Here is a 14,337-nt window from a genome sequence, read left to right as displayed (position 1 = left end):
AGTAAATTTCTCAACATCTTTGTGATGATTGTTACTCAAACAACAATCACCTCATTTGTTTTGATTCCAATTAATTAATTTTTCTGAGTAAAATTATGATTAATTGATTATAATTAGAGTTTGTTCAAACCCCAATTGCAATGCTCCCGTGCCTTGATCTTGTATCCATATGGAATTACATGCTGCCCCTCATCCTCCCTCCCTTCTCCACATCTACTCTCATTCCTACAGTACCTACTTATTGTCTTTCACTGCCTCTTTTCAACCTCTGGTTTTCCTTTTCCCCATCCTATATCTGGTCTTCCATCCTCCTCCTCTTGGGGGGTTATTATAATAAAGCACGGGGTAACTTGATCCATGTTCCCCAGTGTCTGTACAGTCATATCTGACGATCATAACAACTTTATTTTCTCCTCCCATTATCTCTGTCAGTAAAATTAATTAAAAGAGAGACTGACCACTCCATTATACAGAGGATATTTTTTTCATAAATCTGTGTCTCTCTCTCTCTCTCTCTCTCTCTCTCTCTCTCTCTCTCTCTCTCTCTCTCTCTCTCTCTCTCTCTCTCTCTCTCTCTCTCTCTCTCTCTCTTACACACACACACACAGGAAGGGGAGGACCATCGCCCTCAGTGAATTTTGTAAAAATACAAATAGTGAAACTTTTAAAAAGTTGTAATTTTTAGATAAAACTATACTAAATATATTCACGTCACCAAATAATTGATTAAAACACAGTGTTTTACAAGGAAGGTCTACAGTAGCCTCAACAGCACTCTGTAGGGTAGCACCATGGTGTAGCCAGAGGACAGCTAGTTTCCGTCCTCCTCTGAGTACATTGTCTTCAACATAAAACCTAGGAGACTCATGGTTCTCACCCCCTTCCATAGACTTACACAGTAATTTTGACAACTTCTGGAGGACGTCCTCCAATCTATCAGAGCTCTTGCAGCATGAACTGACATGTTGTCCACCCAATCAAAGGATCAGAGAATGAATCTAGAACTGAAAGCAATAGCTACAGCTAGTTAGCACTGCAGTGCATAAAATGTGTTGAGTAGTTGACTCAGAGAAAGAAAGACAATAGTTGAACAGTTTTGAACAAGTGAATTTATTTAAAAATGAAGGAGAAGCAAGAGAGGGAGAGAAAGAGAGAGATATTTAGTTGTATTTTTTTTAAACTTTCACTTAACTAGTGAATGCTGCTAGCTAGTTTAGCCTACTCAAACACCCAGCTCAAACAGAGAGGGGTGCTATGTTAGCTAGCTGGCTATGGCTATCCAACACTGGAACTTTTCCAAGTCAAGGTAAGCTTTTGGTTTTATTAATTTATTGCCATCGGGGCCTGCTGGTGTAACTGCTAAACTGCTCGCTAACTGTACACTGTACATGATTGTAGCAGGTTTACTAATGTGTTAGTTATATTAGCTATGTTGACTGATGTTAGCTAATATGGTGACAACTATGTAGGCTGTGTGTAGTGGTTATGATATGAAGGTTTGGCTTGGAAAGGTTTTTTTGCCTGGTCACAGACAGCTGAAGTGTTGTGCACTGAAGTTCACAAGCAAGGGAAAAGGTGAGATGAGGAGTATGTAGATGCGAGAAGGAAGTAACTAGAAAAGTGATCATGCTGTTTGTATGTGGCTGCAATGAAAGTGAACTGTGTTTGTGTGTGATCAGAGGTGAATTCATTCCACCGATTCTGTTGAAAAACGTTTCTTAAACAGAATTAAGGGAATTAACTGGAATGATCTCTTGTCCTATACTGATGTGGAAGCTGATAGTCAGGTTTTTCTATCCACAATCCAGACTACAATAAATGGCTTCCTGAAGAAAAGAAAATCCAAACCTGGCCAAAGAGCACTCTTCCTTGGCTAAATGGAGAAATCTGGAAACTGATGAAAGAATGAGATCATGCTCTAAAAACAGCCCTAAAGTCCAAATTAGATCATGACAGATGTAGGTTTACCATGTTGAGAAATAAGGTGATGAAAGAAATCAGACAGGCCAAGGCAAACTTTTTTATTAACATAGTTGGTGAAGCAAAGGGAAATTCTATATTGATCTGGGAGAATCTAAAAAAAGAGGGAAAGACCATAGTAACACTGCAAAAAGACTAGAAATCATGGTGAATGACAATCTAACACAGGATGCAGTCGAAATAGCAATAGCCTTCAATTACTACTTTATTGACTCTGTCAGGGTACTGACACAGAACCCCTCCACTGGTTTCTTGGGCTCAGGGCTAGTGAATGACACTCAACCTGTCTTCATCATAAGGGAGGTTTCTGAGTCAGAGGTGAACAAGGTGATTAACTCACTAAAGAACTCTAAAGCCAAAGATTTGTTTGGGCTGCACTCTACCTTTCTTAAAAACTACAAATAGTCACTCATTAGCCCCATTACTAAGGTCACCAACACATCTATTGGTCAGGGGGTGTTTCCAAGGGTATGGAATTCGACCATAATAACGGCCATCTTTCAATCGGGTGACCCAGCTGACGTGAGTAACTACAGGCCCATTAGTATACTACCTGTGGTGTCGAAGGTTGTTGAAAAGTGTGTAGCAGAACAACTGATTGCCCACCTCAACAACAGCCCCTTCACATTACACTCCATGCAGTTTGGCTTCAGAGCAAAACACTCCACAGAAACGGCCAACTGCTTTCTTCTGGAAAATGTGAAGTCCAAGATGAACAAAGGGGGTGTTGCTAGGGCTGTGTTTCTGGACCTAAGGAAGGCTTTTGATACTGTTAACCATGAGGTTCTCATCACAAAATTGTCCAAGTTCAACTTTTCCCCCGATGCCTTGAGATGGATGAAATCATACCTTGAAGGCAGAACTCAGTGTGTCAGAGTGAGCAATGAGCTGTCACCCACTCTTAGCTATGATTAGGGCGTGCCCCAAGGGTCAATACTGGGGCCCCTCCTGTTCAGCCTGTACATTAATGATCTGCCTTCTGTCTGTACTGGGTCTGAAGTTCAAATGTAGGCAGATGATACAGTGATATATGTGCATGCAAAGAGCAAACAATAAGCTGCACAAGAACTCACTTCTGTAATGGTCCAGGTTACAAAGTGGCTCAGTGACTCATGTTTGCATCTCAATGTGAAAAAAATAGTCTGCATGTTATTCACAAAGAGGGCAACTGATGCTACTGAGCCAGATGTCTATGCGTCAGGGGAGAAGCTCCAGGTGGTATCTGATTTTAAGTACCTAGGCATCGTACTTGATTCCAACCTCTCTTTTAAAAAGCAGGTGAAAATGGTAATTCAAATAACCAAATTCAACCTAGCTAATTTCCAATTTATACGAAATAGTTTGACTACAGAGGTAGCAAAACTCATATTTCAAATCTATTATACTCCCCCGCTTAATTTACTGCTTGACTAGTTGGGCCCAAGCTTGCTGTATAACATTAAAACCCATTCAGTCTGTCTACAAACAGGCTTTCAAAGTGGTTGATAGGAAGCCCAATAGCCATCATCACTCAGGAAGCATGAGCTCCTGAGTAGGAAAATTCTTGTGCAATACACCGACACGTCTTGTATTCAAGATCCTAAATGGCCTGGCTCTCCCTCCACTCAGTACTTTTGTTCAACAGAAAACCCAAACATATAGCATCAGATCCACAAGGTCTGCCATGAGCGGTGACTGTATAGTTCCCTTAAGGAAAAGCACCTTTAGTCAATCTGCTTTCTCTGTGGGAGCTTCACATGTTTGGAATACACTGCCATCAGACACACATACTGTAACTGCACCACCTATCACACTTTCACAAAAAACATGAAGACATGGCTAAAGGCCAATCAGATTTGTGAACATAATCCCTAGTTGTGTATTGCCGTCTGTTGTCTGTAGCTTGTGAGGTTTGGAAACATTTTGTTGCTTTTATGGATTTTGTCTTGTTGCTTTTTGTGCTATGTTGCTCTGTCTGCATGCCATGTCTTGCTTGTCCCATGTTGCTCTGCTTGTGCTCACTGCTCAATGATTGTCTGTATTGTTATTGTAATTGTTTTTAATAATCTGCCCAGGGACTGTGGTTGAAAATTAGCCGGCTGGCTAAAACCGGCACTTTTACTGAAACGATGATTAATGTGCACTGTCCCTGTAAAAATATATAAACTCAAACTCAAGTAAACGGAACGAAACGGGGATAAACATACCCAAATTTGTCCAATAGAATCCTCTAATTTGAAACTTTTGGACTAATGATTACATCCTAGATCAGCTAGATCATGTGTCGAACTCATTCCACAGAGGGCTGAGTGTCTACAGGTTTTCGCTCCACCCTTGTACTTGATTGATTAATTTTAGGTCACTAATTAGAAAGGAACTCTCCTTACCTGGTTGTCCAGGTCTTTATTGAAAAGAAAACCCCCAAAACCCATGGCCAAAGACACTTGGCCCTCCGTGGAATGAGTGTGACACCCCTGAGCTAGATGCAGGCAAGAGTGAGCAAGGCGGTATTCAATTTTCCTGTCTGTCACCTTAATTACTCAAAATGTTTATCTCGACCTGTGCACCTACGTTCTAAACTTTAGGTCATAGGCTAGGTTGTAGCAACCTCATGATGGGTATGGGGCAATTTGAGTATCATGTAGTAGCCTAAACCTATCGATGTTACATTGAGCTGGGGAAATGGAATATGAATGACAATCATGCAATATTCTGTAACAGAAATAAGGCCATACTCATAAAACAAATAATTGTTCTCCCTCATCCGACCGCCACTGCACCACACCCACCACTAGAGAGTCGGGCACATCAATATACGTTTGGTTTCAACATTAGAATGTAACCATTGAGCAGGTTCGAGTTTCTCAAGTCCAGTTAGACTGATGACCTGATGGCTCAGGTGATCCAGCAATGAAACTGAGATACATTACAAATTGAACACACAAGCATTATTATTATGAACATCAGTTATGTATCTCTCTGAACAGATCAATGAAAACCTTAGCATTATCATATTCTTGGGTGATATATAAAGTCTATACATTCACTTGATATGAAAGTGACTATTCTCAACTGAGACCCGACTGGGACAGCAGTTATATCTTGACCCTGACTTATTAAACCCTTTTGAGCTGAATTATTAGCTATGTGTAATGGCAAATGGTGTACTGTAGCCAAATGGTGTACTGTAGCCAAATGGTGGACTGTAGCCAAATGGTGTACTGTAGCCAAATGGTGTACTGTAGCCAAATGGTGAACTGTAGCCAAATGGTGTACTGTAGCCAAATGGTGTACTGTAGCCAAATGGTGAACTGTAGCCAAATGGTGTACTGTAGCCACACACACAGTTTGTAGGCAAGTACAGATGTTCAAATCAAATGTTATTTGTCACATGCGCCGAATAAATCAGGATTAGACTTTAACGTGAAATGCTTGCTTACGATCCCTTCCCAATGACGCAGAGTTAAAAAAGAATAATACAAATCAAAATAGTAACACAAGCGGAGTAAAATACACAAGAAAAAAGATATAGAGTTGAAGTTGGAAGTTTACATACACTTAGGTTGGAGTCATTAAAACTCGTTTTTCAACCACTCCACATATTTCTTGTTAACAAACTATAGTTTTGGCAAGTCGGTTAGGACATCTACTTTGTGCATGACACAAGTCATTTTTCCAACAATTGTTTACAGACAGATTATTTCACTTATAACTCACTGTATCACAATCCAAGTGGGTCAGAAGTTTATGTACACTAAGTTGACTGTGCCTTCAAACAGTTTGGAAAATTCCAGAAAATTATGTCATGGCTTTAGAAGCTTCTGATAGGCTAATTGACATCATTTGAGTCAATTGGAGGTATACCTGTGGATGTATTCCAAGGCCTACCTTCAAACTCAGTGCCTCTTTGCTTGACATCATGGGGAAATCAAAAGAAATCAGCCAAGACCTCAGCAAAAAAAGTGTAGACCTCCACAAGTCTGGTTCATCCTTGGGAGCAATTTCCAACGCCTGAAGGTACCACATTCATCTGTACAAACAATAGTACGCAAATATAAACACCATGGGACCACGCAGCCGTCATACTGCTCAGGAAGGAAACACAATCTGTCTCCAAGAGATGAACGTACTTTGGTGCGAAAAGTGCAAATCAATCCCAGAACAACAGCAAAGGACATTGTGAAGTTGCTGGAGGAAACAAGTACAAAGGTATCTATATCCACAGTAAAACAAGTTCAATATCAACATGACCTGAAAGGCTGCTCAGCAATGAAGAAGCCACTGCTCCAAAACCGCCATAAAAAAGTCAGACTACGGTTTGCAACTGCACATGGGGACAAAGATTGTACTTTTTGGAGAAATGTCCTCTGGTCTGATGAAACAAAAATAGAACTGTTTGGCCCCTTCACAAAATAGATGGCATCATGAGGCTTGGAAAATGATGTGGATATATTGAAGCAACATCTCAAGACATCAGTCAGGAAGTTCAAGCTTGGTCGCAAATGGGTCTTCTAAATGGACATTGACCCCAAGCATACTTCCAAAGTTGTGGCAAAATGGCTTAAGGACAACAAAGTCAAGGTATTGGAGTGGCCATCACAAAGCCCTGACCTCAATCCCATAGAAAATGTGTGGGCAGAACTGAAAAAGCGTGTGCGAGCAAGGAGGCCTACAAACCTGACTCGGTTACACCAGGTCTGTCAGGATAAATGGGCCAAAATTCACCCAACTTATTGTGGGAAGCTTGTGGAAGGCTACCCAAAACGTTTGACCCAAGTTAAACAATTCAAAGGCAATGCTACCAAATACTAATTGAGTGTATGTAAACTAATGACCCACTGGGGATGTGATGAAAGAAATAAAAGGTGAAATAAATATTTCTCTCTACTATTATTCTGACAATTCACATTCTTAAAATAAAGTGGTGATCCTAACTGACCTAAGACAGGGAATTTTTACTAGGATTAAATGTCAGGAATTGTGAAAAACTGAGTTGAAATGTATTTGGCTGAGGTGTATGTAAACTTCTGACTTCAACTGTATATAAGGAGTACCAGGACCAGATCAATGTACAGGGGTACAAGGTAGATATATACATGGAGGCAGGGTGAATTGACTATGCAACAGGATAGATAATAATATGAATAATAAAATACAGAACAGAATCACAGCAGCATATGAGTGTAAAAGTGTGTGTGTATGGTGTATGTGTGTGTGTGTATGAGTGTGTGTGTGTGTTTAATCTGTCAGTTTAAGCTAGCAATAGTGTTTTTTTCATTGGATGCGTCTCAATCCACCGCATCTGCCTATGTAACACTTCCTCATCTGCGGTTAAAAGTTGACAGATTATGAAATATTATGACCCCTCTATGGAAAGATGAGACTCTCACGAACATGATGGTGTTCTCTGTTTTCTCTACGACCCCCACAAGCGTTTTTGGACTGGTGAGGTGAGACTCATGAACACATACATGTCAGTTGTTTTGCTCTAGGACGCCCACAGGCCTCACAAGACTTTTCTGAAGGTCCCCCAGTACAGGTCTAAGAAATGCATGGAAGTACAGTACAGTATATATGGAGACTGTTTAGTGAAATAAAATAAGGGGTTAAATACATGTAGAAAAAAATAACAAATGTCTCCAGATCTATTTTATATCTATCAGAATTTTTGGGGGGGGCTAACTGTTGTTCCATGTAGTGAATCTGTTATTCAATACGTTTGTAAGGGCTAATAGCAGTAAGGCCAAATTTTTCATCAAATTATTATTATTATTATTTTAAATTATAGTTCAACGGGTCTTAAATATTTGCCCCTTTTTTTCAATTTTCCCCTAAAATGACATACCCAAATCTAAAATTCAAAATCAAATGGCAAATTCTCCTTGGTATGACCTCCAAATAAGGGGTTAAGTACTTTCCTTGACAAATCCTTCCATCGTTGTTTTCCAGATTTCAGCTGTTTCGTGGCTCATCCAGTAGGAAACCAGGAGGATTGTTCCCCCCTCTGGTTATGTTGATGCATCTCATCTTCCCAGATCTCTCTCTCTCTCTCTCTTCCTCCCCCTCTCCCTCACATACGCAATAATCACCTTATTATAGTTATGGGCATACTGTGAACAGCCTATGAAGCTAGCAGTTTGTGTGTTCCTTACATTGGCTGATATAGAAAACTTGTCAGATAAGATAGTAGAGGGATGGGATTAGGGACAGAGGAAGGATTTACTGTATCTCAGTGGACGACTGCTGCTGCTGCTGTATCAGACTGTTGTTCTGCCTCTGCCCGCCTCTGCTATCTTAAATTTCCACTGGTTCTGTCATAGTGGAATGATTCATTTTATCTTTGATACGAAGCATAAGAGAACCCATCAACCCTACAAGTATTGGATAACTTGAGTCTTTTCTAATGCTTTGGACAAACAGATAAACATATTGTAAATGATAATTGTCTGTGGTGGCAAAATTGCTGTTATATTGTTTATCCAGTGTATCTAGCCATTTTTCTGAAGTCATATAATGTACGAATGAGACTTTCTCCCTCTGCCAGAAAACTTCCCCTTTGTCTACGTGACTGACTCATGGTTCTGGACTTACAGCCAAATGCTGAACTAAGATGTGAGAGACGAGTAAGACAAATGGTTTCATTTGTCACTAACTGGTCTTTTGACCAATCAGATCTGATCTTTTGCCAATAATTGGTCAAAATATCAGAATTGGGCTCCCTAACAGGCTTAAACATTAGTAGAAATCCGGAAGCATGAAACCAAGTCCACTAACTGCTCCATATTCAACTCAGAGCTCTTAAAATCAAAGTCTGCAGCTGCTTATACTATAAATCTATTATTAGGTTTATAGTATATCAAATTTTATTTTTTATTTTCAAAAACCTATTCTAAATAGGATTCTGAGACAGCTGGAAATAAAGCACCATTTTTGAAACCTCTCCGATTAGTTACTGAGGAATTGATCTGTTGTTGTGGAATAATGGTATGTACAGGGTTTAATGCATCTCTTGTTGACATACTTCAGTCCTCCAGACAGGGATACAGGGCTCAATTCAATCAGTATTGCGGAAGCTCAGTGTTATAGCGCAATTTAAATGTAAAGATAATTTTGAATTGAGCATTCATGCTGCATATGAATGCATCTCCGCGAACACAGGAGCATTACCTTTAAATTTCAATCACACTATAGCACTAAACATCCACAATATGGATTGAATCGAGCCCATAATGTAAACCATCACTATATGCTAAACAACTCAATGAGGTCAAATACTGTTTTTCACCTCATGACATATTTGATATCATGTCATAATACGACACATTATTATAAATTCTAGTTAGAGTTGTCTGTGAATTGCACCGTATAGCTATAGCACTGTACATACACTTTGCTGTATTAGTGTGAATCAATAATGATGTGAAATGATCAAGTCATTAGCTTTAATTCATGCCAACAAAAAAAACATAGCATCCACATAATTATTTTAACATTGATTTCAAATGTTGGATGACTGAAGAACAACTACAGTACAGAAGAGCTAGGACATATTCATTCATCCTCAATTGGACATGACTATTTCATCCCCATTTGACATGATCAACACTCAAATCACAAAATATCTACTAATAATCTTTAACAATATGTGAATTACCTTCAGTTTCATTAAGATTCTCAGACTTGTATTCTATCCATAAGTGATTACTCTCATACTAACAGGGATAAACTATTCAAAAAATACAATGTGGGTTTGTTTGTTCTGCACACATAATGTTGGTTGCATCTTTTTTTTTCAACACAGAAAACAAATACTCCCATAAACAAATACTCCCATAAATAAATACTCCCATAAATAATGCTGGATAATAATGTTGACGGCATTCATTTGTTTAAGCTGAGGGATAGCAGTGCAGGTTCAGCCCTTTGAATTGATATTTCAATAATATTAAATATTTAATATAGCATATTAAAGATCCACTCCAAACGTTTTAACATTTCCTGTTGAAAAACAATCTCCCACATATGAACACAGTAATGTAGAAACACGTAAGGGTCGAAAAATATGTTTTGAGCAAAATTGTGTTTTTCAGATACATGTGCAAACTTCATTAAGTAGGCCATTCAAGGAGTTGGTCTTATGGAGCCTTCTGATGTCATCGGCCTCCCCCTTGCTTACGGGAACAATAGAGGAGCAATAGAGAACAAAAGAAGAAAGGCCCACCCCCCCCACTTGTACCATGTAATGAGGATATCTGGACCACCTATTGAGATGTGCCTTTGTTAAGTAAATCAGGTGATAAACGAGATGAATCGGAGACTGGAGTGCGACATTAAATATTATTACATTATTAATATTACAAATTTGGTAAAGTGACTGAAAACCTACCATGTTATCCGTCCATATACTTATCCATTCACATCCATAGCATCGGAAAAATATAGCTCCATTCACAACTAAAGTGCATGAGTGACATACACTAAGTATAAATACGATATGGTTTATCCAATTCAGGGTTGGGTGTGAACCAACCGATCTGTGACAACATTATATCTAAGAAGCACATTGGAAATCACTGTAGTGGTACTTTGTTATTTTACTCTTTTTTTATGAGCTAGGGTTCAACATTGCACAATACAACAGGTAGAACAATTGGACACTGGTAAACTCTACCTCTGTAGTTAGTAACCTGCTGTTATTTTAGTTGGAATGTGAGTACTGAATGACCATAGACCTTGATCAATATGTATACGCATTTGAGGTAACTAAAAAAGTACATAATGGAATGTTAAAGCAATGTGCTATCAATTAGCTTACTAGTAAGCAATGTCTATTTCGAAGCTAGTAACAAAGTAGCATTGGGAAATCATTCAAATTCATGCAAATATTTTTGTTCTTGTACATCTATTTGTACATCTAAACTCATACAAGACATGTCAATGTATTGAAAGATGCACAGCAAAAAATACTTATTATAATGATATGGATTTCAATAACACAATAGTTATTGCAATATTTCAAAACGCTTTCTCTCTCTAATGCATTATGTTTTTGGACTGATTTAACTAAACAGGCATAGTTAAGTCATGCATAAATTCATCTCAAATTATGACAGTACAGCAAACACACAGCATATTGTCTAGGAAATAGTCATTAGTATGCTGGGGTAAACAAAGGAAGCAAAGCATATCAGTAGAAACAGTCAAATTTAAGAATAAAACACTCTCTTCTTATTGTTTTGAATATCATGGTTTCAATGGGAACTTTACTTCTGTCAGTTGTTATTCATAATCCACCAAGATGCTGAAAAAACAAATGAACAAAATAAATAGACTGATTATTTACATATGAGCATCACATTTATAATCTATTGACAATAATATACTGTATGAACATCAAAAACGGCATTCATTACCACATCCTCTCCATTGGGTTTGAGTCTTTGTCCCTCTGAGGTCCCAGAGCCATTCCTTATCTCTTCTTTCACCCATCCCTACCTCATCCACTCCCAAAAATCCATCCCCCATATGACACTAACCTGGGAGGAGCATGGTGGCAACCATTTCAGGGTCCTCCAGTACGTCAATGATGCAGCGCTGGAATGTCTTGCTGATGGGGGACTGCAGGTAACTGTAGGAGGAAGGGATGGAGAGAGGGGACAGAGGAGGCAATGGGTGGCCCTGGACTGTCAGTGCTTTGTCATACCGTCAATAAGGCTTTGTAGAAGGTCTTTAAGTCCAACAGCATTGCAACATCCCATCTTAATCAAGGCATTTTGTAGGAAAACTGAATTTGGAAGAATTCCGAATGGCTATATTTGGGTGCAAATCCATTTTCATTCAGTCAATTAATTTGAAACTCTGTTGGGACTACACTCTTAGAAAAAAATAGTTTCTTCGGCTGTCCCCATAGGAGAACCCTTTTTGTTTCCAGGTAGATCCCATTTGGGTTCATGTAGAACCTTTTGTGGAAAGGGTTCTACATTGAACCCAGAACCAAAATGGTTCTTCCTGGAACCAAAAGGGTTCTTCAAAGGCTTCTTCTATGGGGACAGCCAAAATAACTCTTTTAGGTTCTAGATAGCACCTTTTTTCTATGAGTGTACAGAATACTTGATGTACCTCATCCAGGAGAGACGGTCTTGCCAGAACTCGTACATGATGAAGCAGGATCTCTCTGGAAGAGTCTGGACAGACACACTGTGGGATAAGGAAGTCACAAGTATATTGCTAATGAAATTGGCATTTTGATGACAAACATTTGTAGTTCCCTGTAGTAGTGCCATAGTTCCTTGTAGTAGGGTCTGTACTCTTTATCGCAAAAGTCTGAACTATTGTCACCCATTTGACAGTATTCCAAAACAATAGTTATGAAGGTCCCTTTTTAGTATTGAAATACAGCCAAATTGTGTTCACAAAATCCAGAGTAGCTACTGTATATACAGGATTAAGGTGATTAGCCAGGAAAAGCGGCTACATTCACAATAGGTAAAATCCTAATTGAAAACAATGGGCAATGTATTCAATGTAGAAGAGAGACCTACTGCAGATTGCTAGTCTGGCAGGCTGTGGCATCTGTGTAGATCTTCAGAGCCTGCTGGAACTCCTCTGCGTCTTTGTCCTTCACAGACATCTGTCTCTGCACCAGCAGGATGTTCTGTTGAGAAGGAAAGAGGGGAAAATGGTTCAGGCCAGTGGCATCTGGGTTATGTTCATTGGGCACCAGACAGAAGATGGTCTGGTCCAATAAGATACCCGTTCTCTGTTGCATGCTTTAATAAAAACGACCCTCTACTACTGTAAGTATTAGATGGACATGGATAAGGGAAAAGCAGCCAACACTGCGGATCTGGAGGATCACAGTAGTGCATTGGTTTTGTCATTCTAGTATTTTTTAAGACAAATTAACAATGCTGTAGCAGAGAATTATACATTTTAGTCATTTAGCAGATGCTCTTATCCAGAGCGACTTACAGTAGTGAATGCATACATTTCATCCATTTTTTTTTTTACATTCATAATTATTATTATTTTTATTTTTTTTTTGTACTGGCCCCCGTGGGAATCAAACCCACAACCCTGGCGTTGCACACACCATGCTCTACCAACTGAGCCACAGGGAACCCCATTAGAGTTTGACAGATACAGTACATGTATCACACTATGTTAAGTCATTGAAATCTAGGGTACACCGTTTGATAGACATTGAAACCTTACTTTTCCAAATCTAAAAGAAATTAGCCATAGTGGCCATCCGAGTTGGACTCACCGAGTTATACGTTCCGGCTAAAGTGTCCTCTTTGAGTGGTTCCAGATGTGGACTCTGCAAATGGAGGCATAAATATTTCAGTCAGTCATGAAAAGAAATGCTGCAACAACAGAACGAGCCTGACCAAATCTAGCTTAAATATGAACTTCTAGTAACAGTACGTCACAGAGCATTGCCTTTGATATGAAATGGATTGATATATGTATATTATATTTCCCTAAAGCGACAAACAGACCCTAAGCAAACTGACAATTTGGAGCATAGCCCAGTGTTGCAATGTCGTTTTTCGTCACAAAATAGGCGGCTCCTTTTAGTACAATGGGCGGCTCCATGTAGTACACAGGGCCTGCCTACGGCGCTTGCTACGCAGATTTTCTCTGTTCAAATATTGAAACGTAACATATCATTCCTTACGCTACCGTGGGTGCAGTGTTGTGTAGGCAATGAAGCTGAGCCAAACCTGCCTGGTTGCTTGATCTGATCTATAGGCTATGCGTCAAATAGCAGTCTCTTTTGTCTTGATAACCAAATATAATCTCAGACTGTTTAAACAATAAACATTGTAGCCTTATTATAATCATCCCAAAATGTATTTTGTTTCGAAGTAATAACTATGTGATTCGAGGCTATTTTGAAACGGTAAAAACAGCTGCTAGCCATGAGCAAAAAGTATGACATTCTATTTTTAACTGATATGGAAGCGAATACATTGAAGCAGCATGTCAAACTGGGATAATTATAGTATGTTACACCGGTAAGTATAAGAATATTTGCCAGGGCATATTCTTTAATTATAAATCGGATTATTTCACATGGAGAAGATGTGGGAAGCTAAAAGGCTAGCTTGCTTGATGTTTTTAGCCAGCTAGCTAGCAAGCTGCTAGTCGAGTAGCCTACAGCCAACTGGCAGGCATAAAACAAGGTAATGTCAAACAAACCTAAAATGTCATACATGTAGCATTTACTCAAATATGCAATTGGCTATTTGAAATTAGGTAATAGTGGTGATGATGTTTTCAACATGATTCTTCGCTTTTACCACAAATGGGAAGACAACAAGAAAATCGCTGCTATATAGCCTTGTGATTGTTGCTATTCGGGGGTCTAGAAAT

The 14,337-nt window shown here is 39.1% G+C and overlaps 1 protein-coding gene across 1 annotated transcript in view; it reads right to left on the bottom strand.

The window, feature by feature from the left end:
- Window positions 1-9,387: 9,387 nt before the first annotated feature.
- Window positions 9,388-14,337, bottom strand: part of LOC106572152 (N-terminal EF-hand calcium-binding protein 1) — a 47,330-nt gene continuing 42,380 nt past the window's right edge. The window contains exons 9-13 of the mRNA XM_014146046.2: window positions 13,226-13,279; window positions 12,501-12,613; window positions 12,079-12,156; window positions 11,496-11,587; window positions 9,388-11,260 (exon numbers count right to left, since the gene is read on the bottom strand). Coding sequence (XP_014001521.1) covers window positions 11,232-11,260; window positions 11,496-11,587; window positions 12,079-12,156; window positions 12,501-12,613; window positions 13,226-13,279 — 366 coding nt within the window. The 3' untranslated portion in view covers window positions 9,388-11,231. The remainder of the gene's footprint in view (window positions 11,261-11,495; window positions 11,588-12,078; window positions 12,157-12,500; window positions 12,614-13,225; window positions 13,280-14,337) is intronic.

This window comes from Salmo salar, chromosome ssa15, assembly GCF_905237065.1.
Source record: "Salmo salar chromosome ssa15, Ssal_v3.1, whole genome shotgun sequence".
NCBI lineage: Eukaryota > Metazoa > Chordata > Actinopteri > Salmoniformes > Salmonidae > Salmo > Salmo salar.
The sequence above is the reverse complement of the archived record's forward strand: the minus strand, read 5'-3'. Positions and strand labels throughout refer to the sequence as shown.